The sequence below is a fragment of the Danio aesculapii genome, chromosome 13 (assembly GCF_903798145.1).
Source record: "Danio aesculapii chromosome 13, fDanAes4.1, whole genome shotgun sequence".
NCBI lineage: Eukaryota > Metazoa > Chordata > Actinopteri > Cypriniformes > Danionidae > Danio > Danio aesculapii.
The window spans coordinates 5,133,899-5,161,298 of NC_079447.1; the positions used below are offsets into that span (position 1 = coordinate 5,133,899).

General features: G+C 37.7%; 1 protein-coding gene across 1 annotated transcript in view; it reads left to right on the plus strand.

The window, feature by feature from the left end:
- Positions 1-19,669, plus strand: part of LOC130239598 (fibulin-7) — a 48,458-nt gene extending 28,789 nt beyond the window's left edge. The window contains exons 4-8 of the mRNA XM_056470866.1: positions 1,793-1,918; positions 7,389-7,526; positions 9,399-9,536; positions 14,024-14,162; positions 18,785-19,669. Of these exons, the coding sequence (XP_056326841.1) occupies positions 1,793-1,918; positions 7,389-7,526; positions 9,399-9,536; positions 14,024-14,162; positions 18,785-19,160 (917 nt within the window). The 3' untranslated portion in view covers positions 19,161-19,669. The remainder of the gene's footprint in view (positions 1-1,792; positions 1,919-7,388; positions 7,527-9,398; positions 9,537-14,023; positions 14,163-18,784) is intronic.
- The last annotated feature ends 7,731 nt before the right edge of the window (positions 19,670-27,400 follow it).

The following is a 27,400-nucleotide window of genomic DNA, read 5'->3' on the forward strand; positions in this document are numbered from 1 at the left end:
TACCTTTATTTTAAATGATGCATTGAATTGCATTGGGGCAAGCTGGTTGCCCCAATGCAATTCTGCGTTGCCCCAATGCAATTCTGCGTTGCCCCAATGCAATTCAATGCATCATTTAAAATAAAGGTAAACAACATGTAAAAAAATCATTATGGAAAATGGCGTGAAATAGACAGTAGGTAGTGCTGTCAGTAGGTAGTGCTGTCGCCTCACAGCAAGAAGGTCGCTTGTTCAAGCCTCGTTCAGCCACCAGTCAGTGGAAACGAGCCATTGGTGTTTCTGTGTGAAGTTTGGATGTTCTCCCTGCATTTGCATGGGTTTCCTCTGGGTGCTACGGTTTCCCTCACATACCAAAGACAGGTGAATTGGGTAAGCTAAATTGTCCATAGTGTATGTATGTGTGCGAATAAGTGTGTATGGGTTTCCCAGTGATGGGTTGCGGCTGGAAGGGCATCTGCTGTGTAAAACATTCTGGATAAGTTGGTGGTTCATTCCGCGGTGGCTACCCCAGATTAATAAAGGGACTAAGCTGAAAAGAAAATGAATGAATGAATGAATGAATGAATGAATTGCATTGCTTTAAAGCTAAAATAAATTTAACAGAAAATACTATTGTAATTTTATGCCAGAATGTATTTGTTTTTCTAAAGCTTTTTTTAGTGAATTATTTATTCACATGGGTATCATGTTGGCGCAGTGGGTAGCACGATCATCTCAAGTTTGCTGGTTCGAGCCCCGGCTTGGTCAGTTGCCATTTCTGTGCGGAGTTTGCATCTTCTCCCCGTGTTCGAGTGGGTTTCCTCCGGGTGCTCCGGTTTCCCCCCACAGTCCAAACACATGCGCCATAGGGGAATTGGGTTAGCTAAATTGGTAGTGTATGTGTGTGAAAGAAAATGTGTGCGTTTCCCAGTCTTGGATTGCAGCTGGAAGGGCATCTGCTGCGTAAAACATATGCTGGATAAGTTGGCGGTTCATTCTGCTGTCACGTCCCCTGATTAATAGAGAGGACTAAGCCGAAAATGAATGAATGAATGAATTTTTTCACACTATTACACAATATTAAAGTGTAATATGAACTGTATTTTACTGTAGGCCAGTTATGCAGTATGTTACTGTATTTAAAAATAGCAATGTGAAAATGAATGTATATTTTACAGTAAATATACTGTAAATACGTATTCAGCTAGATAAATGGTGCTGTAAATGTAAATACAGTACTTTTGCCATAATTGTTTTACAGTAAGTTACTGCAGGAAATTGTTAACAGTGTATATAAATGCTGTTTATTGTGCCATGTCAGTTAATCAGAGTATTCATCATTCATCAGTATGTTAAAGGGACAGTTCACCCCAAAATAAAAACATACTTCTCTTTTCATTCAAACCCTTTTGAGTTTCTTTTTTTTTCTGATGAACACAAAAGAAGATAATTTGCAGAATGTTGGAAACTGGTAAACATACTTTGGAAGTCAATGATAACCATTTCCAAAATCTATCAAAATATAATTTTTTAATTTTTAGTTTCTTATAGACTTCTCAAAGTAATAATTTACCCAGAAATAAACATTTACTCAATATTTAATCTCCTTTAAGGGGTTCCAAATCTTTCCATTTCTTTTTTATGTTGAACACTAAAGAAGATATTTTGAAGAATGTTGGAAACTGGTAAAACATACTTTGAAAGTCAATGGTTCTCAAACAGGTTTGAAATCACTTTAAAGATGAGTAAATGGTGATATTTTTGTTGCTGGGTGGTGAACTGTCCCTTTAAGTCTGCTGTGTTTTTCCTCCAGATGTAAGCGTGTGCTCCAGTAACCCATGTCAGAATGGCGGCACCTGTGTGGAGGCTCTGAACAAGTATAAGTGCACCTGTCCACACAACTGGAGCGGCAGTCAATGCCAATACCAGACGCAGACAGGTCTGTGTGCCTTTAAACTATTCCACATCTGTACATAAGATGGGGTGGAAGGGAAGGTTGAATATATAGGGTTTCCACAGGGTTTTAAAGGGACAGCTCCAACAAAACTAAAAATTCTGTCATTTATTGATCTTTCACTTGACACAAACCAACTTGAGTTTTTTTTTCTGTTGAACACAAAGGAAATAACAACAATTGGCTTTCATAGTATTTGTTTTTCCTACTATGGAACTCTGGAAGTTCTCGAACATTCTTCAAATTATCTTTTTTTTGTGATCAACAGAAATAGAAACTCAGAACAATTTGGAACCACTTAAAGGAGAGTAAAATGTTGAGGAAGCCGATTCAAATGTAGGAATTAATAAATACAATTCAAATTTTAAGTTGGCTTGAAATCTTACACAGAGAGAACAATGTTTTAGAGGCATGTGATTATTATTGTTAAACCTTGCAAGTGTATTCTGAACTGTTTTCTGTATTATAATTCAGTTTAAACATTGCTGATTCTCACATTGCGATGTCAATGTCAAATAAGACTCTTATTCTTTTGTAGCATTTGAAATATGGACCTTATTATCAACTTTTAATGCCAAGGTCTTAAATGTAAACTTATAAAAAAGTCTTAAATCTGACAATGAAAGCGCACCGTATCTCTAAACTACACTTCAAGAGTTCACACTTAGCTGATGATTAATTCTAAAGCTTGTTTGGCATGCTGTCCTGGGAGAGAGCCCTGAGCTTATGAGATCCTCAAGCTAGGGGCTCCCTCCCGTTTGCAGGGCGAGAGGGGAGTTTGAGCTCAGGTAGATCTCGATGAACTAACCCGGCTTATTTCTAGCTAAATGATGGATATGGTTGATTGAGGAGAGGTGTACTCAAGCTTGACTATGGTATCAATTTTGTGTGTTCAATTTACCTAAGGTGCATGTTATTTGGACTGTGGGAGGAAACAGGGGAACCCGGGGAAAACCTACACGAGCACGTGGAGAACAAGCGAAACACCACAAAGAAATGTTGTCTGGTTTAGTAGTGACTTAAACCAGGGCATTCTTGCTGTGAGGCAACAGTGCTCAACACTGGGCCGCCGTGTCGCCCATCTAAAAAGGAGGGAAAGTAGAAGTGGGTGGGGAGTGGTGGGGTTCTTCAAGACGAAGATATTGAGATAAGAAAACTCTGGTTATTTATAGTGAGTTAGGAATCGATCATGAGCTGATGCTGGAACAGCTGAGAACAATCATAAGCATGTGATCCTCTCAAAATTTGTTTATAAATAAACTTCACGTATGTAAGCCTAGGTCGCAGGGCGGATTAGGCTTGCCAAACGACATTCCATCATGGCTCATCATCGAACAGTTGATGGTACCACATTGTCCACCCCTATTGCTCACAACCACACCTTTAAGCCATCACTCAATGACTCCACATTTTCAATTTGGTCCAGCAAAGGAATAATCACTGTAAAAGACTTGTACATGGATGGTAAATTTGCTACATTCCCTCAGCTGAAACAGAAATTTGATCTTTTACCATCACATTTTTTCACATCTACATCACATCTACAGCTGAGAAACTATGTTCGTACATCTATCTCCAACTTCAAGAGTTCACACTTAGCTGATGATTGATTATAAAGCTTGTTTGGCATGCTGTCCCGGGAGAGAGCCCTGAGCTCATAAGATCCTCGAGCCCGGGGCTCCCTCCCGTTTGCAGGGCAAGAGTGGAGTTTGAGCTCAGGTAGATCTCAAGAACTCCCCTGCTGTAGTAGCTAATGAACAGATAGTGATTGCTCTTAAGAGAAAACTACTTACTAGGAGCATGTCTATGGTGCTGATTTGGATTAGACAATTAACTTAAGTTGCATGTTTTTAGATGGTGGGAGGAAACTGGGGAATCCAGGGGAACCCACATGAGCATGGGGAGAACGTGTAAACTCCGTATAGAAACGTTGGCTTGCTAGAGTAAGGACTAGAACCAGTGACGTTCTAGCTGTGAGGCAACAGTGCTAACCACTGGGCCACCATGTCACCCATCTAGGAAAGGAACAGGAGTAGGGGTAGAAGGGGGGATTCTTCAAAACAAAGATGGCTGTGATATGGAACTTAGGGTGTTTATAGTGGCTTAGGAATCGTCTGATTGGTGAATCATAAATTGAATAATGCAGGACCGGCTGCAAGCAATCATAAGCACGTGATCCTCTCCAAATTAGTTTATTAATAAACTTCACTTTGAATTATTAGCAGATGAACATGATTATGTAAATTACTTTCTGCCTCTCCTCATGCCTCTAATTTGATTTCCCATTTTTATAGACTTTTTAATGATCAGTTCGACATATCTACCTTGTATTTGAAAGATTCCTGGGAGAAAGAATTAGGCACTACCAATGAGGACTGGAAAAATCTATCAAAGTCATAAATACATGTTCTATTAACTCAAGACACCAACTAATCCAATATAAAGTAGTACATCGGCTTCATTATTCTAGGGTTAAGCTTAATAAATCCTACCCCTCCATCTCCTCTAAATGTAACAAATGTGAATCAGCGGAAGGCTCCTTAGGACATCTTTTTTGGTCATGCCCAAAACTTAAGGCATTATGGCACAAAATCTTTAGTGGTGGGCCGTCATCAGCGTTAGGGTGCTGCGTTTTATCGGGCGATAAAAAAAAATATCGTCGTTAATCTATTCTCAAAGTTGAGCTGGGTGCTGGGTCTATTCTACGCAAGCTATGATGACTTTCACCTTGATATTTTAGCGGGGATGTATACCTGACTGAATTGCATTGTGGCATAAACAAGTCTTTGAACCTGTGTGTATTCCTACTGTGAAATTAGCACATCAAACGCGACATGCTAGCATGGATGCAGTTCACTAGAGTGAATCTGATTAATGTCAGCTAACCCTAACCCTAACAATCAGGCACCTGTAGAGTTTATGTGATCGAGTAAAACATATACAAATAAAATGGACCGGGTGCTTTTGAATGAAAGTCAAACCGGTGAGCCGTCTGACAAAAAAAGTGCCCTTCTGAATCAAATCAGCAGGATGGCCTTCTGGATCTTTCACTTACTTCGAAGACACTACTGACTACATGGGACATAAGTAATTACATGGACATCAGTAATCTAGTTATTTGACTTAATAGACAATAATATAATGAAGGTGTTTACGTGAAGTGCTTTCATGTAAGAGTTTCCAGTAATTTTGGGTGACTTTAACTGCAGTTCGGCAGTTTCACTTTAATGAACATTTCATTCATGCCCCCATGACAAACTGGGGTATTAGACGCAAATAAGGAGTAAGGACTGGTGAGAGTGTTAGGGAATTTAATAACGCACCCCGAATGGAAATAAAAAAACTTTCGCATTTTGTGATGTGTGTGTGTGTGTGTGTGTGTGTTTGTGTGTGCGGTCCTTTACTGACAGTCGCATGTGTGGATCTTGTCGCAAAAAATATGGCGAAAAGTCCTACATGACGGAAATAGTGTGATTGCGGTGTTTACTTCAATAAAGCCACTAATATCTGCATACTCCACGTCTTAATTCCATTTCTGTTTAGTTCAGTTATGACTTTAGTCAGTTTAAGGTAATCAAAAATCACGGTTTGGAGCTTATGTAAGCCTACAGTTCAAAATTCATGTTTTACTGAACAGTAAGTAAACACATGTACATCTTATTGAACAGAATTTATTTTCATCACCAATTATCATAGTAGTTCAGTTTCTCAAGCAGTTTGTGATGCATTTTATAAACAGGAGATGAGCCCCTGGTCTAATGCGCCACCTAACTTACTTTAGTCATTGTTTAGCACACATATTCTGAATGCCTTCAGCAGAATTCAAATGAGCCTTTTTAATCTAGATTAATTCCGAGATTACAGTGAGATTAATCTAGATTTTAAAAAATTAATCTACGCCCTATAGAAATTTTAAACTTTTACTCTGAGGCTTATTCTTGTGACCTCACCCCTGATCCAGAAATCGCTGTTTAGGAGCTGTTTTTGCTTGGTCTGACTCACTTCGTGGGTTCAATCATCAAATTAAAAAAGCTGTCCAATATTAAATGGTAAGAGCTAAAAAAAAAATTATACTTTGTTTATGGAAAAAGGCATCAAAACCATTTTTTTAATCCTGGCTTTCAGAATCTAGCACTTTACATTTAGAGAGACTTAGACACAATCTATCTGATAACATTGCTGGCTTCGAAGCCACCTGGAAACCCTTTTTAATTATCTGTCAAATGCCAAGGATAACAGCTTAAAGGTAAACCCTGTCATCGTCTGCAAGATCACCATATTGACTGTGTCCACTGGCCTAGATATATATGTGTAACATTGAGTACTTTTACATGGACACCAATAACTCGAATTTAGTGCGATTAAAACAATACTCTGATTAAGAGTCTACCATGTAAACAGCGATTTTTGATTAATTTAATCAGATTAAGATCATAATCGAACTAAAGAGAAATCGAATTAGGACATGTGAAGTATGCTGATTTTAGTGACATTATTGAAGTGCAGACATGTAAACACCTTAATTAAACTATTACCGTCATATAGGGCTTTTCGCTGCGTTTTGAGACAGGATAGCCCACACACCTACACACATACACATGGCTGTTTAACACTCTTTGCACCAACAGAGTCAGTGCAGACCACAGACTCCTGCATCGTGAAATGCGGAGGTTTGTTTTTTTCTTCCATTCAGCATGCGGTATGAACTTCCATAAAAACTACACTCTTCCAGCAGTTCATAGTTGCATCCAATATCTCGTTTGTCACGGGGAGCATGCATAAAATTGTTCCCGAATGAAAGTGAAGGTGACAAACTGCAGTTATATTCTACAAATTAAAAATAAAACACCCGAAATTACATGAAACTCCGGAGGAAATGCAGATAGCGCGGTGATGCAATGACGTTAGTCGAATTATGCGCTATAACATGTAAAACGAGATCATGAAAGGAACATTCAAAAAGCCACTCATGTAAACACCTTAGTCTTATTACTGTCTTAATTAGATTACGGCAAACAATTCGATTACTGATGTCCATGTAAACGTAGTCATTGTTGAACCATGTATAATACCGGAGTATGTAACGATGGTTTTAAAATCTTTTTTTTTGTCTTTTTATTTTTTGTATTTCTTTTCTGTCTTTAAAATTGTTGTTGCTTTTTGTATTGTTCTGTGTTGCTTTAAGGTCAAAATAAAAATATAATGTTAAAAAAAATAACCTGTCTATGAGAAACCTGGCCAATGTTGCAATGCTTAAAATACCAAACCCGCCAATGCATCATGGACAAGACGTTTGCATGTGCAATAAAAATACTCTTGCCGTTCCAAATAAGAGATGACACACTTCACCTTTAACCTGTGTTCCGGCTGATAAATGAAAGCATGCGTGTGAATGTTTCCTGTGTTTGTGGGAGGCTAAAGCTGCTCTTTCTTTTATTTCCTCTGTCTCGTTCAGCGCCTCCGGAGTGGAGCGTCATGAATGACCCGGCCTTCAGTCGTAAACCTCGCTGTGCTAAAGTGGACCGAGCGCAACACTGCAGCTGCGATGCTGGATTCCACATGAGCGGCACCTCAGACAACAGCATCTGCCAGGGTGAGAACATCACTAGCTGCATTTCTATTAGTCCCTTTATTAATCTGGGGTCGCCACAGCGGAATGAACCGCCAGCTTATCCAGCATATGTTTTATGCAGCGGATGCCCTTCCACCTGCAACCCATTACTGGGAAACACCCATACACTCTCATTCACACACATACACTACAGACAATTTTAGTTTACCCAATTCACCTATACTGCATGTCTTTGGACTTGTGGGGGAAACCGGAGCACCCGGAGGAAAACCACGCAAACGCGGAGAGAACATGCAAACTCTTATATTCAAAGATGCTAATTAGATTGATGCACAAAACTGGAATATTGCTAAATCATTTGTGAACAAAAGCAGAGTTTCCATTCAGAAGCCACTGTGGGAATTTTCCTTCAATAACAAATGAGTTGCGCCTCGGAAGATGAAATGCAATGATATGGAATGTTGTGCTTTTGGAGGTGTGAGACGCTCTTTGGGAGCGCTGACAGATGCTCAAGACAGTTCTGGAGGGAATAATAATATAATAACTATAAATATAATACTGAACCACTGTGATGACAGACTTTTGGGATTTTAGAAATGAGCAAAACAACATTTCAGATGTTTTGCAATGTGCTGGAAACACTGGTTTGTCTATTAATGACATCCCATCATGCACATTTTAACAATCACAGGATCTGTTAAAAATAAATCACATGACTTTTTTCGATTCAATATACAAAGTGTTAACCCTTAGGGATGTTTTCATCCACTCGGGGGTGATTTCGAGTCTTATTCATTCATTCATTTTCTTTTCGGCTTAGTTCCTTTTTATTAATCCGGGGTTGCCACAGCGGAATGAACCACTAACTTATCCAGCATTTGTTTTACGCAGCGGATGCCCTCTCTGCCATCTCTGGGAAACATCCATACACACTTATTCACACTCATACACTACGGACAATTTAGCTTACCCAATTCACCTGTACTGCATGTCTTTGGACTGTCGGAGAAACCGGAGCACTTAGAGGAAACTCACGCGAACACAGGGAGAACATGCAAACTCCACACAGAAACGCCAACTGACCATGCTGAGGCTCAAACCAGCAACCTTCTTGCTGTGAGGCGACAGAACTACCTACTGCGCCACTGCGTCACCCATTTTGAGTCTTAATTTAGCCTAAATTTTCAAAAACCCAATACACTCTGGGCAAATTTACTACCCTTTTGTTATGTTGGTGGCTGTTTTTGCTTCCATCATAGTGACATTTTTGTGATTGCAAAGCCATGACACCATATAATATAATACAAACATATTTTTAATACAAACTAATTTTAGATTTCAAATTTAGTCCATCATCAGCTATTCCTTATTGTCACGGTCACCAGCCTGTGCAGATCGCTAACGAACTACAAACCTGCTGGTATATGGACTACAAGTTCCAGTCATGCACCACACACACACACCTGTTCCAGATCACGATTGATTACACTCAAACAGCTGGGAGCTGCTCAAAGGCAAATTGGCTGGACTTTAAATACAGCGCACACACACCTCAGGGCTGAGTTTTGTAAACAGTATTGTGAACTTTACGACGCATTTCCCTTGTCTTATTTTCGATCAATCTTTGCTTTGCTTTGTTTTGTTTGTTTGTTTGTTTACATTGTCTGCTGCCTGCCTTTTGACCATCTGCCTGTTTATTGACCATGACTCTGAATTTACCTGTTTACATCTGTTTGCCTGTCTTGACCGTTGCTTGTCTCACCATTCTGTTGAATAAATCCTGCATTTGGATCCACACTCCGCTGTCAGCGTCCCACTTCACATTACTCATACTAATATACAGTTTTGTGTGTGTGCGTGTGTGTGTGTGTGTGTGTGTGTTTATGTGTTCAGATGTTAATGAATGCGAGGTGTATAAAGCTGACCGTGGAGGGCCTCTGTGTGTCCATGCCTGTGTAAACGTCCCAGGATCCTATCATTGCTCCTGTCCCACCGGATATAAGCTGCTCGCTGATGGAAGAAGCTGTGAGGGTGAGTGACAAAGATACACTTAACAAGAGCTTGACAGCCATTCATTCATCATACCTCGCTTAACATATCTAAGTTTATTTGGCAATATTATTTAATCATGCAAACAAAGTTTAAGAATGAGATCAAAATATCTGGATGGATGAATTGATCTGAGATTACTGCATGTGCTTGTTGATCAGAAATGCAGCGATTGGCTGGTTCAAGTTCAAGCTCGATTTATTTATATAGCACATTTCCAAACTGCCACAAAGCTGCATTAAGTGCTTTAAAGAGAAGATACATACAAGCAGTACATACATAACGAACAAAACAGCAATAATGTAATGTAACAGAGATCATAGCAAATGTAAAATAGATTATACAGAAACAGTTTGGTTTTAATGCCTAAAAATAAAAAAGTAATTGACCCTTTAAATAATTCCGCCTAGTTAAGAGATGTTACCACAGTTCACCACATTAAACAGGATTAGAAACGAAACCGTTGGCCCCCTAAAGAAGGCACTTATGCTTCAAACAACCTGGAAAATAAATAAGTCTTTAATTTAGACTTGAAAATTTGCAGTGACGAAGCCATTTTTAATTCTAGTGGCATCGCGTTCCAAAGGCGTTGACCGGCTATAGCGAATGCATGTTGACCCCTGCTTTTGAGGTGGGATTTGGGACTTTTAATAGAACCTGATCAGTGTAACGCAAGTGTCTGGATAGAGTGTAAGACATAATCAGCTGAGATAAATAATGGGGGCCCAAGCCATTATAATGGGGCTGGTGGCAAGACAACTCTGCTTCTGTGAATTGTTGAATTTATTTACAGCATTTGAGTACATTAATAAACCAAAACTTGTCCTAAATCTGTCATACAAACTGTAGGTCATTAAATACTCTGATTTGACTGTCAAATATATTAACATTTAATGACATTTTCATAACAAATTTAGCTCGTATCACTGTGGTTGAGGTCACGCAGCACCTATTGCATGGAATAATTCACAAACACAGTTGCAGTTTAAAGAGTTGATTTCACTAAATGCTTTAAAAAAGACTTTAAATGATTTAGAAGTTGAAACACAGGCTTGTAGAAGTTTTGAATAGTTTGTCAGTGTGATTTATGTTAACTGTTAATTGTTTTTTGTTTGTTGTTTGTTAGACCCATGTGACGAGTACTGCGTAATCTTGGCCAGGACGCTCTTGTAAAAGATTTTTAATCTCATTGGGCCCTATCATACACCCGGCGCAATGCGCGACGCAATAGTTGTTTGCTAGTTTCAGCTTGGCGCAAGAGTCGTTTTGCGCCACACTGTTAAAATAGCAAATGTTCTGGTCTAAAAAAGGAGGTGCGTTGAGGTGCATTGCTGGCGCGTTGCTCTTTTAAGGGACTATAATAGTCTGTTCTATAGACCAGAACAAAGCCGGTCTATTGTCCAGCGCAGAGAGCGTTACTTGTGCTCCTCGCTTACACATTGCTTAATACAGACAGGATGTACAGCAATACGCAAATATCTTTACATACGGAAAATAATTAAAATATTAAGGATATATATAGGATATAATAAGGATATATATAGGATATAATAAGCATATATATAGGATATAAAATAAAGGATTATAATATTACAAAACATATTACTTTTTAGCCTACATAAATATAAAAACCAAACTTTCATGCTTTCTTCATCTCGGGGGGCTTTTTCAGTTCATTCATAACAATTAGCTTTTGTATAATGTTATCATTATTAGCAGTATTATTTATTATCTGCATATTTATATTTGTTTTATTAAAAACAAGCTTAGATATGTCCACCTGTCAGGTTTTAGACCATATGGGGCACAGCATGTGTATTTGGATATAACTCAGTGTTTTGACCACACTTCATTATTATTGTTCATTTATTCGTTTGCTGGAAATTAGAACTGAATTTAGAAATAGTTTTGAAACAAATCTTTGCTCTTAACAAACTAAATTAATTATTTATAGGCTAATAGATGTCTGTGCGTACAACACGTTTCCCTATCCATGAGAGTAAAAGTGAAAGTAAATAATGAGGAGGCTCATCTCTCATTCTTGCGCTGCAGATGCTCTGTTTAACTGTTTTCTTGCTAGTGAAATGCTCAGTTTTTCCACTTACAAAGTCTCTTGAAGACTTGGCTCTTAAAGGGATTGGGAGATGAGACTGATGATTGGTTTAAGACGTGTGAGTTTATACTGCTGTCACGCCATGGCCTTCTACGGTTCCAAGGAGGACTGTCTGTTCAGTGAGTTTATCGGACCAGGTCATCCGCAGCCTCAAGTTCAGTCTATGATTTCACTCCAAGATGTTAAACAAGAATAGTTTGATAATGCGAAGCACGCTGTATGTCAAACTGACATATACCTGAATGACAGCTCCAAGCTGAAAAATCACGTAGTGGTAAGTGTCAATATTATCTCAATTTGAACCTTAATGGTAACTAAATTTATTGATAAATAAAGAAACTGCTGTTATATGAATGAATATACGAATATATATGAAGTCAGAATTATTAGCTGCCCTCAATTTTTTCCCAGATTTCTGTTTAAGAGAAAGATTTTATCAACACAACACATTTCTTTGCCATGATGACAGTACATACTATTTGACTAGATATTTTTGAAGATATTAATATTCAGCTTAAAATGACATTTAAAAGGCTTAACTAGGTTAATTCGGCAAGTTAGTGTAATTAGGCAAATCATTAACGATAGTGTCATGATTACCAGCGATCTCTAACCACCAGAGGTCGCTGGTAAGCACTTACTTTCACAATAACCTATGGACTACAAATCCGCCATTCATGGACTACATTTTCATACATGCACTCCGTTCACAAACACACATGCTTCCTCATTTTGGCTGATTACACTTGCACCACCTGAGCATTGTCAAAGACTGATTACACACACTATTTAAACAGCACACACACTCACTTCCTTTGCCGAGACTTTACCTATAAGTGACAATTCAACACGGTTTCCTTAATCTGGTTTCTCCGTGTTTTGATCTTTGCCTTGTTTACCTTTCTCCTTGTCTGCCACCTGTCTTCCGACCTCTCGCCTGATACATTTGACCAAGATTCTGGACTGCCTTTATACATCTGTTTGCTCCTGTGTTGACCATTGCTTCCCTGACTTCGAATAAACTTGCAAGTGGATCCAAACTTCAGTTGTCTCTACCACTCTCCGTGTTACAGATAGTTTGTTCTGTAGACAATAAAAAATATATATTGCTTAAGAGGGGCTAATAATATTAATTAATAATATTGATTAAGTATTTAACATTAAAAACTGCATTTATTTTAGCCGATATAAAACAAGAATATATATGAAAAGTAACTAGTAACTGTCTACTTGAGTAATTTTCAGAATCAGAAAGAGCTTTATTGCCAGGTATGTTCACACATACGAGGAATTTGTTTTGGTGACAGAGCTTCTACAGTGCAACAGCATTACAGAGACAAGACAAAAAACAGATAATAAATATATATTTTTTAAAAATAGAAGTAGTGAGTGCAAATATACAGATTGACAAGTGTATGTACGTGTTTATTACTATATACAACGTTATATGTGCAGCTGTTATGTGCAAATTGGCATGTAAAGTGTGTTGTTAAATAAGTGTATATGTGTATAAAAGTGTATAGCAGTAGTGATGTTGGTTCCACAATTATTATCATCAAGTGTTCATGAGATGGATTGCCTGAGGGAAGAAACTGTTTCTGTGTCGGGCTGTTCTGGTGCGCAGTGCTCTGTAGCGTCGACCAGAAGGTAAAAGTTCAAAGAGGCAGTGTGCTGGGTGTGAGGGGTCCAGAGTGATTTTGGCAGCCCTTCTGCTCGCTCTGGATAAGTACAGTTCTTGGGGAGTAGGAAGGGTTGTACCAGTGATTCGCTCAGCAGTCCGAACTATTCAACGTAGTAGAATAGTTTATCATCAGATACTTGTTTTACTCTTACTCGAGTAACTTTTAAGACTTTTTTTTTTTTCTTGGGTAAAAATTTCCTTAAGTACTTGTACTTCTACTTAAGTATATATTTTGGATACTCTACCCACCTCTGTTTATAACCTGTTTTAACACATTTTAATCTTTAAATCGTTTTGATTTTCTTGTTTCTTTTATTCTTGTTTATGTAAAGCACTTTGAATTACCATTGTGTATGAAATGTGCAATAGAAATAAACTTGCCTTGTCAATTCAAACCATCTGCTAAAATTGTATTCATATCATAATAAAAACATTGCAGCGCTATTATGAACACTCCAGGTAAAGTGTTAGCCTAAACCGCTTTAGTATTTCAGCACGGATGACAATGGTGTTTTAGATGATCTCATTCAGAAACGCAGCCAGGAGCAGGTCTATGATCACAGAACTGTACACAAATCAGATTTACAGTGCAAACAAACATCCAGCTCACTCCTTTCCTCCACTGCTCTGTTTCCCTCTATTATTGCTGGTCTCTGTGGCCTGCGGCTGGTCCAGATGTGGATGAATGTCTTACACAACAGCACAACTGCAGCCGCGGCAGCACCTGTATCAACACCGGCGGAGGATTTCAGTGCGTGAGCCCCGATTGCCCGCCAGCACACGCCAACGCCAGCTACGTCAAGACTTCACCACTGTGAGTCAAACACCGAAACACTTAATGCATTACACAACTCTAACTGCTTTACAAATAAGACTATACACTGGGTTCCACACAATTGATTTGTGTCGGGGCAACATGAAGGAATTGAGTTAACGTAATAGTTTTTACAGATTTAAGTGGATTGAACATAAAACTCAAGAGTTGTGTTGCTTTAGCTCATTTTAAATAAGTAGTTTGAACAAGCAGCAAACATCGTTTTTTGAGAGTACGTAGGCTTATGACTGCATCAAATCTTCTAGTTGCAAGTAATTGCTGAAGCTTTTATCATGGTTTACGGTATTATCAGAATAATGACCTATGCTGCAAGAAGATTACTGTATATTTAGGTTATTATTATGATGAAAAGCCTTTATTTGTCACATACACTTTTGCATGTACTGAAATTGAACCCCCTACCTGTATTGCTTTATTGTAGTGGGGGAAGTAAGTGAACATGACACCATTTTTCTCTGAAAACAAATTTCCAAAGGTGCTGTTCACTTGAAATTGTCCCCGGATGTTGGTAACAGCCAAAGAAATCCAAATATGCAAAGAAAACAAATGAAGTTGTGTGTAATAAAATAAATTGAAGCAGGGAAAAAGTTTTGAACACATGAAGAAAGGGAGGTGTAGTTCAGCAGTGAAAGCGCAGACAGCAGCTGAAATCTCTCAGTAGCTCTTCAGCAACCCTCTGCCCTTCCTCAGTGTAAATGAATATCAGCTGCTTCAGTCCAACATCTACATTAGCAGGAGGATGAAGATGAAACCAGGGTGGACATTTTAGCAAGACAATGATCCAAAACACAGCCAAGGAAACTCTCAAGAGAAAGAAAATTAAGCTGTAGAATGGCCCAGCCAATCACCTGACTCCAATCCATTAGAAAATACAAAATAAATCTCAGATTTGATAGATGAGACCCACAGAACAAGGGTGTAGAACTAGCATGGACTGAGCGGATGTGTCCCAATCAATACCCAGAGATTATTAAAATGTCCCCAGCAATAATTGAATCGCCTTCAGAATAAAATAATGCTTTGTGGAAATTTTCCAGTCAGGCTTACTGCGCAAGACTCCGCTGAGACATTGACAGAAGCTGCTACATTTCAAAGAAAAGGGTCAGTCACAAAGGGTCAAGTTTGTTACAAGTCCACCATAATAGTAACCATGGATGTGCAATTAATTTTGGCCTCCATGATGATTATGAAAAAAAACAACAATCGAGACAAAATGGCATCAGATTAGGTCCCAACCAATATCAAAAGCAAATATATGCCTTGCCACAGAACCATCAAGACTTTTACACTGTGAGAAACGCACACCTGAGCAATGCATGTGACTTCATTCTCCATATGAGAGGCATCTTCAAGCTGCAGCAATAAAAAAGCCTTTTATATAAAGTATTAAACACATTTCAGTAGTTTCAGCACTTTCTCCTTCTGTCATTTCATGGGTATTACACACAACTCATCTTTCAGATTTTTTTTGTTTTGTTTTATTTTTATGTTCGTATTGTTTGGACTTTTACCTAAATCTGGTTCAATTCCATGTCAGCAGCTCCTTTAGAAATATTATTCCCAGGAAAAATGACTTAATGCATTTTAGATGAAACACCATACAGGTTTGTATTAACAAAAGAACGAGGATTTCTTTTAATAGCTCTTTCAAAGCTTCTTCTGACAGATATCCCATGTGATGGTCATTGATTTGTGACAGAAAAGGCCTCTAAATCACTTGCCACTTACTTGCTGTGTAATTTAAGTGGGTTAGGTTACAATCATTAGTTTTTCCTGCATGACACTTTTATGCTTGTTTATTATGCAAGCTGTTTTTAAGCTGTGAATGAGCTCTTTGTGTCCTGCTGAATCTGAGAAGCTGAGATCTGTAACTCACTAAACCTTTCTAAAGCGCACGAGCTGCTCGAGTAAGCAACAAGTATTATGGCTCATGTTAAGATATTGTGCTTGTTTAAGATTTCAGTTACTGAAAAGTAACTCCATATCGAGTTAAAGTATTGCTGTGATGAGAAATGTCCCACCTTTTAAGCCATTTTTCTGGAAGAGTGAAGGTTTAGCTGGTTAGTGTGGCCCAGTTAGCACCTGCTGGTCAATGCTGGTAACTACACCATCTGAAAACAAAAACATGGAAAGCAATTTTCTGTCGCTTAACTAATATGGATCTACAGTTGAAGGAACAATTATTAACCCTAAAGTGACTTTCATTGACATTTTAGTAGTTTGAAAGTAATATAATGTATAAGAACTAATATAGAGAGAAATAAGTCTGTTAAATAACAAAAAAAAAATGTACTGGCAGCTTATTCCAAGGTTTTTGGAGCATAATATACAACTCCAACCCTGACAATATAGCACTTTACACTATTATAAATGTTAATAATTGTCACTTTTTCACATTTTTAAGATTAAAAGTTGTTGAAAGAAAGATCAAGCTCCCAAAATGCAATTCAAAATCATAAATAAAAGGGGAAAAATAAAAATATGAATGGAAAACTAATGGTTAACTACAGACAATTTTTACAGTGCAGGTTGCTTAACAAATCTGCATTTTAAATAACGTTTAAACATGAATAAATACTGTAATAAATGTATTGTTTATTGTTTGTTAATCTTAGTAATTAAACGCATTAACTAACACTACCTAACACAATCTTATAGTAAAGTGTTACCCTATAGGTTGTTTAAAAGATCTGCATTTTAAATAACGTAACCAACAATAACAAATACTGTAATTAATGCATGTTTAATGATTGTTCTAACATTAACTAATACATACCCTAGGATTTATAACAGATCTGCATTTTAAATAAAGTTAACAAACTAATACTGAAATAACTGTATTTTTCATTGTTTGTTCAGGTTAGTAAATGCATTAACTAAAATAACCTTATTGTAAAGTGTTACCCTAGGTAGTTTAACAGATCTGCATTATAATAAACAGTAATAAATGTTCTGTTCATTGTTTATGTTAGTAAATGCATTAACTAATATGAACAAATACTGTAATATATTGTTCTTTGTTTGTTAAAGGGGTGGTCCAGAGTGTACTTTTAAGCCTTTGTTGTATTTATTGGATGCAAAGCAATGTGTATTCATGCTTCACTTGTAGAAAATCACGTTATTTTTTCATATCTCTTATGTTGATTATATACAGCTGCTCAGCTAACATGAAAACGACTGTCATATTTCTTAGTTGCTCCGAAAGGCACGTCCTCAAGAGGCTCTGATTGGTCATCTAACATAATGTGGTGTGATTCGCGGATTGACTCCACATCACCAGGAAGTGCCTCACCTCTCTAATAGCACGCACTTTTCTGTTGTTAAAATACTGTCAGTCAGTGTAGCTGTTAGCGTATCAGAGCCTGAATCAGAAGAGGACAAGACTTTTTTATATATATTCGGGTTATAACCATGTGTAAGTAAAATGAAACGTTCACATATTGTTATTTGAGATGTAGAACGCAGGGAAAGCGCCACAGAGAGACAGTGCAGTGCTGCTGAAGATTGTGGCTGTTTACAGAGGTTTGACTGACAAATAGGAATTTGTAGCTAAATAGTTAGCAGTGCCAAACAGCGATTCCCATTGTTTACTATATACCATTTACGCTAGAAACTGTGCATGTAATAGATCTATTTTAACAAATACAAATACTTACAGGTTGTGGCTCACAATCCACACCTTCTTCTATTATGGTTGGAGCTGCTCCTTCTTTAAGGAGTTTTAGCTGAATCCAGCACTGAACTGAGAGAGTTTCTGGAAGCTGTCCTTTGTCAAATGCTAGCTATATATTTATTATAATTCTTTGGAGAATAATTAAAATGAAACTGTAAGCACTTCTCTCTTTGCGCTGTGTCCTTTGGAAGCCCAGATACAGAAACAGAAGAAGCCCTGTGGAAACAGCAGCGTTTGGACGATATTTTAGCTCTCTCTGCTATAACATAACAGTGCCTCTCACTGTGCAGGGTGTATGCACGTAACCTGAATGGTTTGCGATTGTATTAATCAGGATGTATTTTTTTGTAGTCCCCAAACTTCATTTGCTGTAGGCTTTGCTAAGCCAACTCTTTACAAGCCAATGGCTGCGTCCGAAACTGCATACTTCCATACTATATAGTATGCTAAAATCAGTATGCGAGCCAAGTAGAATGTCCGAATTCAAAGAATTTGAAAAACAGTATGAGAGAAGTACCTGGATGACCTACTACTTGCGGCGAGATTCTGAAGTGCGCATCCTGTGATGCCCCGCAAGAGAATTCATAAATGGGAGTGAAGCGACGCAACTGAGGTGGATAGGTCACATGATCATGACAAAATGGCAAATGTAGTACGTCAGAATTCCATTCATACTGCTCCCATTCAAACTATATAGAATGTAGTATTCTAATGGTCCCTTTGCAATGAACTTTGAGCATCTTACATTCAGAGATGTTGTTTATATTCACACAGCAACATTATACATCAACTGAAGTTTAACATATGACATGGTAGTGGACCACCCCTTTAATCCATCAAATAACATTAACACAATCTTTAGTTAAATATTCCCCTAGCTTGTTTAACAGAGCTGCGTTTAATGTAAATCTTCTGTCCTCCATTACAGTCAGTGTGAAAGGAACCCCTGCCCGATGGAGAGCCGCTCCTGTCCTCTTGCAGCAAAGACCATCTCCTACCACTATCTGTCTCTGCCGTCCAACCTGCGCACCCCTGCCACCCTGTTCCGCATGGCCACCGCAAGCGCTCCAGGACGGCCGGGTCCAGACAGCCTGCGTTTCGGGATCGCCAGCGGAGGAGATGCGCGGAGTCTGTTCGTCATGCAGCGCTCAGACCGACAGACTGGAGAGCTGATCCTGGTTCAGCCGTTGAGAGGACCACAGGAGCTCAGTGTGGAGGTGGAGATGTCCGAATACGCCGAACGCTCCTTCCAGGCCAAACATCTGGCGCGGGTCACTCTTCTCATTTCACCATATGAGTTCTGAAGAGCAGATTCGGAGTTCAGGCTTGGACTTGAATAGGAAAGAAGATTTTCCTTATTGCTGAAGACGAGTTGTTCATAGAGCATGCCTGGATTTTGATGCTGGGATGAAGCAAAAGTGATAGAAAGTATAGTAGAAAGTAAGACTGCTCGATATTGGGAAAATATGCGATATTGGAAATTAAATTACAATAAAAAATGAAAAACTATAAAAGAAAGTAGGGCTGCTTAATGTTGGGATACCATGCAATTATGCAAATGAGATCAGATTAAATAAATTTAAAAGTATAGTGCAAAGTAGGCAATCCAGGGTCATTCTGAAAATGTACCCCTATATACATTTCTGGAGAGTGCCAAATACTTCCCAGGAGATCAATTTTTTGCAGTTTTTGTTTTTCCACCTGAGGCCGCTGTGTATGCTTTTTCAAATCTTAAAATTCTCTCGCGAGTGCCATTCGCGCCTGCTATTCTCTCGGAAATCCACCAGAGGTTGCTGTCGACTGACTGACTGACCAACCCTCCTCCTCCTTTAAACCCAACCAATAGTGTTTTCAAAAGCACCGATCGACCCACCAAACTGGTAACAGCGAAAAAGCCGTCCACACGGAGGCAATCGGTTAGCTCTTAAGCGTGAAAAGGAATGGCGTCATACCACACCGTAGCATTCGCTTTAAAGACAAAATGCAGCCGTGCCTATCATGTACCTCTGGCTACATAATTACTGACATCCAGGAATGTATATAGGGCTACGTTTACGCAATGAGCCTGTGTTGAAAGTAGGGCTGCTCAATATTGGGAAAATATGCAATATTGTATTGCGATATTAAAAATGTTATCAAATTAAGTAATAAAAAAAATGTAACGTGTGGAAGGCAGCTTGATATTGGAAAAATATGAGATACTGCAACAATGAAAATCGAATCTAATTAAATCCAAATTTTAGAATGTTGAAAGTAGGGCTGCTCGATATTAGAAAGATATGTGATAATGGAAAGTAGATCAAAATAAATGAAAAATGTAAGAGTATAGTGCAAAGTGGGCAACCCAGGCTCATTCTGAAAACATTCCACTATATACACATTTCTGGAGATTGCCAAATAAGTCCAGGAACTTTTTTTTTTTTTTTTTTTTTTTCATGAATCCACCAGAAGCTGCTGTGTACACTTTTTCAGATCTCAAATTTCTCTCCTGAGTGCCATTTGTGCCTGCTGTTCTCACGTAAATCCACCAGAGGCTGCTGTCGACTAACTAACCGATCGACTGACCCACCCTCTTCCTTCCCTAAACCTAACCAATAGTGTTTTCAAAAGCACCGATTGACCCACCAAACTGGTAACAGTGGGAAAGCAGTCCACACAGAGGTAAGCGGTCAGCTGGTAAGGGCGAAAAGGAATGGCGTCATACCGCCCCGTAGCATCCGTTTTAAAGAAGATATGCAGCCATACGTATCTCTGGCTACATAATTCGCGATCTCCAGAAATGTAAATAGGGCTACGTTTTCAAAATGAGCCTATGTGGAAAGTAGGGCTGCTCAATATTGGGACAATATGGAATATTGTATTGTGATATAGAAAATTTTAATCAAATAAAATCAAAAATGAAAGATGTGGAAGGCAGCTGGATATTGGGAAAATATCAAATATTGCAACGATGAAAAGTTTACCTAATTAAAATCGAATTAAATCCAAAATTTTATATGTGGAAAGTAGGGCTGCTCGATATTAGGAAAAGATGAGATATTGTACTGCAATAATGAAAATGAAATCAAATCAAATCAAATGAATAGGAAGTAGAGCTGCTCAAAATTGGGAAAATATGCAATATTGGAATTAAAATCAAATTAAATAGAAAATGAAAGAGTATAGTGCAAAATAGAGCTGCTTGAAATTTGGAAAAATATGCAATATTGTATTGCGATATAAAAATAATTATCAAATTAAATAAAAAAATGAAAGATGTGGAAGGCAGCTTGATATTAGGAAAATATCACATAACGCAACAATGAAAAATTAAATCGAATTAAATCCAAAATTGTATATGTGGAAAGTAGGGCTGCTCCATATTAGGAAAAGATGAGATATTGTACTGCGATAATGAAAATGAAATCAAATGAAATTAAATGAAAAGGAAGTAGAGCTGTTCGATATTGGGAAAAATATGCAATATTGTATTGCGATATAAAAAATGTATCAAATTAAATTAAGATTTGGAAGATGTGGAAGGCTTGATATTGGGAAAATATGAGATATTGCAACAATGAAAAATTAAATCTAATTAAATAGAAAATGCACCATGTGGAAAGTAAGGCTGCTCGATATTAGGAAAAGAAGAGATCATTGAAAATTAGATCAAAATAAATAAAAGATTAAAGATGAAAGAGTGTAGTGGAAAGTAATCAACCCAGGCTCATTCTGATGACCTACCCCTGTATACATTTCTGGAGAGCACCAAATACATCCCTGGAGATACATTTATTTGCAATTTTTTGTTTTTGTGACTCCACCAGAGGCCGCTGTGTACGCCTTTTCAGATCTCAAATTTCTCTTGCAAGTGCCATTCACACCTGCTGTTCTCGTGTAAATCCACCAGAGGCTGCTGTCGACTGACTGACTAACTGACTGATCGACTGACCCACCCTCCTCCTCCTCTAAACCCAACCATTAATGTTTTCAAAAGAAACAGAATGAGGTTGAAAGTAGGGCTGCTCAATATTGGGAAAATATGCGAAAATGGAAATTAAATCAAATTAAATAAGAAATTGAATCGTATAGTGGAAAGTAGGGCTGCTTGATATTGGGAAAATATGCAAAATTGGAAATTAGATTTTAAAAAATAATAAAAAATAAAGATGTGCAGAATAAGGCTGCTCCGTATTGGGGAAATTTGTGATAATGGAAATTAAATAATAACATGAAAGAGTATCGTGGAAACTAGGGCTGCGCGATATTGGGAAAATATGTGAGATTGGAAATTAGATCAAATAGAAAATAGATTTGTCAGAAGGCTCAGTCTATTGTCGTTAACACTTATTAACACATCTAATGAGTAGTAATACGAGTAATAGCATCAGTTTTTCCACATCAACGTCTTAATTATTTAGCAGCACATTTACTTTGAAGTAGATTTGCTTTTGCACCAATATATTCAAATTAGAAACCAAATTATAAATTACTCCATCTAATAAATGCACACCTCATTTCAAAATGTACAGTAATGTTCAGATGTAAAATGTGCAGGGATTTTTCTGTGCTTGTTAGACAATATAGGTTGATGCAATCAGAAAACTAATACAGTAAAGTATATCACGCTCATATAAAAGAAAAAATGTGCAAATCCTGGGAATTACACAATGATATGAGCTTAGGAAGATTCTCAGTAAGGAAATGACATGTGATTATGTTCAAAAGCTGAAGGATCAAACTCTGAATGCAAAAAACAAAACAAAAAGGAATCTAGCTGAACAGAACATGAGTGATTATTTGTTTATTGAACGATTCATTTCAGCTTGTAAATTAGCACTTCTGCTAATCATTGAGTTTTAGTGAACGACAGCATTTCTCAGCATCTGCCTGCACTGTAAAGAATGAAAAGTTTCCATGTTTTGTGATTCACAAGTGTTTTCTGTTTATTTACAGTTGTGAATTGCATTATGGGATGTTGATCTCTGCTCTGTCGACTTTAGATGTTAAAAATTCAACTCTACAGTTTAACAAAGTGACTTTTATTGACATTTTAATAGTTTAAAATGAAATCATATAAATAATATATAGAGAAATAAGTCTGTTAAGCAATAGAAAATGTACTGGCAGTTTATTACAAGGTGTTTTTAGTGTGACATACCACATCAACACAGACAATATAGCACTTTAAACTATTAAAAATGTCAATAAAAGCCACTTTAACTTTTTAAGACGAAGGATCAAACTCCCATAATGCAACTCAACAGCGAATTAAAAACATGAATCACAAAATATGTAAAACTGCTCATTTAGGAATATTTTTTACAGTGTACTTGTAAAACAGCCTAGTTTTAAATATTGTTCCTTTAGGTTTGTCGGATGTTTTATTATAAGAACAATGAAGATGTCTTTTTATAATAAATGACACAATTGTGACAGATTTCTCTGTGTGTGTTTCAATTTTGAAATCATTTTAGATATTTTTGCATTTGATTTCAGTCTTGCTGACTGACACGTGCTGAATATAGTGGTGTAACGCAGCGGTTCCTAATGTGGGGGTCGCAGGACCAAGACGGAGTCGCTTGGTGATTTCCAAAAGACAAATAAATTTGATTAAACTATTAGAATTAGCATATTTTATCCAAAAACCACAGATAAAATAGTTAATAGTTACATAAAAACAACAACATGCAAATGAAAAGCCATCAGCCTTTCAATTATTTTATTCATATGATTGGTGTGTTTACATTAGAGTGACAACGCAGCATTAGCATCAGATCTTATTTTATAGCCAGATTAAGCTTTCAGACACCTTTAAGACAATCAGATACATTCAAAATAAATACAGGCTACAAATGAATATTGAGAATGCTGAGTTGCAAAATTAAACCAAGAATAGGCTTGTGCTGAAAACATTGTGCCGACCAGTCTCTTTAGGTGAGGTTAATATTAAATTACACACATTAATAAATGACTATAATAATTATATGGTTGTTAGACTGTTCTTTGTGTTGTCAATATGCTCGTGTTTATATAGGCATATTGTTGGGTGCGCTACTTTTATATATTTATATTTTTATTCAATTCACCTTTATTTGTATAGCGCTTATACAATGTAGATTGTGTCAAAGCAGCTTCACATAAAAGTTCATAGTAAATAGGAACAGTGTAGTTCAGTTTTCAGAGTTTAAGTTCAGTTTATATTAGTTCAGTGTGGTTTAATAATCACTACTGAGAGTCCAAACACTGAAGAGCAAATCCAACAACGCGCAGCTCTACAGATCCTGAACCATGCAAGCTAGTGGCGACAGCGGCGAGGGAAAAAAAAACTTCACCAATTGGCGAAGGTGAAGAAAAAAATCCTTGAGAGAAACCAGGCTCAGATGGGCACGACCATTTATCCACTGGCCAAACGTTTTGTGCAGAGCTGCAGTCCAAGTGCCGGAGGCTGAAAGCTGGACCTCAGAGAAGACTCATTTTACTATCTGGGGGTCGCGAGTCACTGGTATTGTTATTTTGGGGGTCGTGGGCTGAAAAGTTTGGGAACCCCTGGTGTAACAGATCACAAATCTCACAGTTCAGTCACGGATCTGACCATTTTTTGGATCAGCCAAAAAGGAGAGGAGACATTTGTTTTCCATTTATTACAAAAACTGCATTGCAAGACACATATAGTTTTAACAAACAAAACTAAGAAGCTGTAACTTTACTAAAAATAGAATAAAGAAATAATCAGCTGAATAAAAACTAATTGTAAAATATTCAGTACAGTGAAAAATTCACTGTTACTAACCACTCTTTATTAATCTAACATTATCATTTGTACAACCCATATTTATTTTAGTCTTGTCTTCAATAAATGATTCAGTTATTCACTCATAAAACTGAATGTTTCATTGCTAGATGATCATTTTTGAAGAATTATTCAGTGGCATATTTCTGATGGCTGGTTGTCGCCACCTATTGGTTAAATAATGTAATTGCTGCCTACAACTTTCATTTTTGATTTTAATCTTTATCATAAACATCAGTGGTTTTATCTAAACTACAAACTGTTATCCCAGGACTCCTGTGTTATTTGACTGTTTGCAACTTCATAACGAACTCAAAAGACTCAATCTCTTCTCGAATTTTGCGTTGTTCTAACACAGATTTGAATGCAGCGATTCGAAGGATTAATAAACATATGCAAATCACCATCATTTATAATTTATGTTGCGTGGGTGTTGAGATCCTGATCTTTTAAGTGAAGTTTCACAAACTAATTTCGAGAGGAGCACGTGATATGATTGACTGCAGCTGGCCACTCATCTACATTCACTAGTTAGCAAATCAGATTAACCCCAACTTACTATAAGTAGCCTAGCTAGAACTACTCTCTTATCTTCGTTTTCCGAAGAAACCCCCCATCCACCCCTTCTCCTCCTTTCTTCCTTTACCACGGGGAGCTCTCGAGAACCACCTGATCTCGTACTCCCCTCATATGCTCTATGGACCAGGCGGGAGCCCTGGGCTCACCTATCTCCGAGCTCAGGGTTCTCTCCTGGGACAGCATGCCAAACCTGCTAACAGTTGTCAAACAATATCTAAGTGTGAACTCTTGAATGATTAATCGTGCAGCGTACACTGAATGCAATAACCTCCTAGGGCTTAGTGGTCACATACGTGGACAGCACATTTTAGCTCTTAAGTGGCTATTTAAAATACTTTGAATGTTTTATATTTTGTTACAGACATACAGTGTCATCCTGCAACTGTTTTGCAGCATATGAAATGTCCCAAACACTATTTTTAACTGTTTAAAATGGGAAAAAAATGTTGTTTTTACTCTCTGATAGTCAAAGCAAGTTTTAAAAAAATGTTTATGTTAAATATGCATCAAAAAACATTTAGAAAAAAGTGTTTTATGTAAATTCCGACCTCGAGTCCACATATTTGGACATATTTTTACACAAAAAGTATATAATATCAAAAGATGATAGTTAGATTTTTATTCTAATTAGTTTATAATAAGCCTGAATAGCAAAGAGAAATAAATAAAATGATTGTTATAAACACCTCGGGCCTTAAGAGGTTAATGCAGGCTAAACAAATAGTGACAGAAAACACCTTTAATAACCTAAGAACCCACCACATCCTCAATAACCTGCCACAACTTCTTCCATCATCATTATATTTTACAGGAAAGCCTAAATGCTTTCATACAATTGATTTGAATGACGCAAGAGGCGATCTCTCTGCGATCGTTCCAAATTTAGGATTAATCTACAAGTAAAACAAAAGTATTAATCCGTGGGTCTCGTGTGTTCCAAACCGTGGGTTGTGATCCGCACGAATCATGGACCAACCACTGAACATTTCCTAATTAAAGTCAGAAATGTGATTTGTTTTTCCAGTTTGATGTCTTAGACTGGTTTCTTTGATCCTCCACAGAACGATCAGTAAATGAACAATCAATTGATCAAAGTGGAGAGACGGCAGCATTATTCATCTCTCTGATCTCTGATGTGGCTTTGATGCAGGACATTCCACATGCTAATTTGGCTCATTTATTCTCAAAAGGGACGGTTGAGCTAGAATGTAAACCTATGCAAAAACTTTCACAGACTGGGAAAAAGTAGCAGCTCTTATTAACGATCAAATGGGGACGAATGTCTATAACGTACCCTTTTTCAATAATATAAACCAAATGTATTTATTCATTCATTCATTCTCCTTTGGCTTAGTCTCTATTTTAGAGATCGCCACAATGGAATGAACCACCAATTATTCCAGCATATGTTTTACACATTGGATGCCCTTCCAGCCACAACACAGTACTGGGAATAACCTATACGCTCGCATTTAAACACACAAACACTACGGCCAATTTAGTTTATCCAATTCACCTATAGCGCATGTGTTTGGACTGCTGGGGAAACCGGAGAACCCGGAGGAAACCCACGCCAACACAGGGAGAACATGCAAACTCCACACAGAAATGCCAACTGACCCAGCCGGGACTCAAACCAGCGACCTTCTTGCTATGAGGTGACAGTGCTAACCACTGAGCCACCGTGCCACCCCATCAAATTTATGTTTGTTTAATAATATTTTTTTCTATTTAGCTTTTAATTTTGAGAGGGTTTTGCGGTAATAATAATTAACATATTTTTTCTCTAGTGAAAACAATACAATTTTCGTCTATTTTATATATATGTTATATGTGCATGAGCGTCGCGTATTTTCTCGCGTGCATGTAAACAACCGGGATTCCCACAGGAGCGCATGTGAGGCGCGCGGGAATGGTTTTCTGCGCGCATGCGTCAGTTTGCTTTTTACCAGTGTTTCGATTGCACATAGAGAACGCGTGCAAAAGATGTCAGCTGTGAACGGCTCCTAACGTCTTTATTCTGGGATTGCCACTCTAAGTTAATACACTTGCATAAAGTAAATCGTATCCCAATGCTTTTACTTGGGGATGTTTTTTTACACCGTCTCCGCATGTGGCACCCAGCAAGATGCCGCCCTAGCATTAGGCTTATTGCCCAATGCCCATGTCTAAATCCGCCACTGGGGGAGGGAG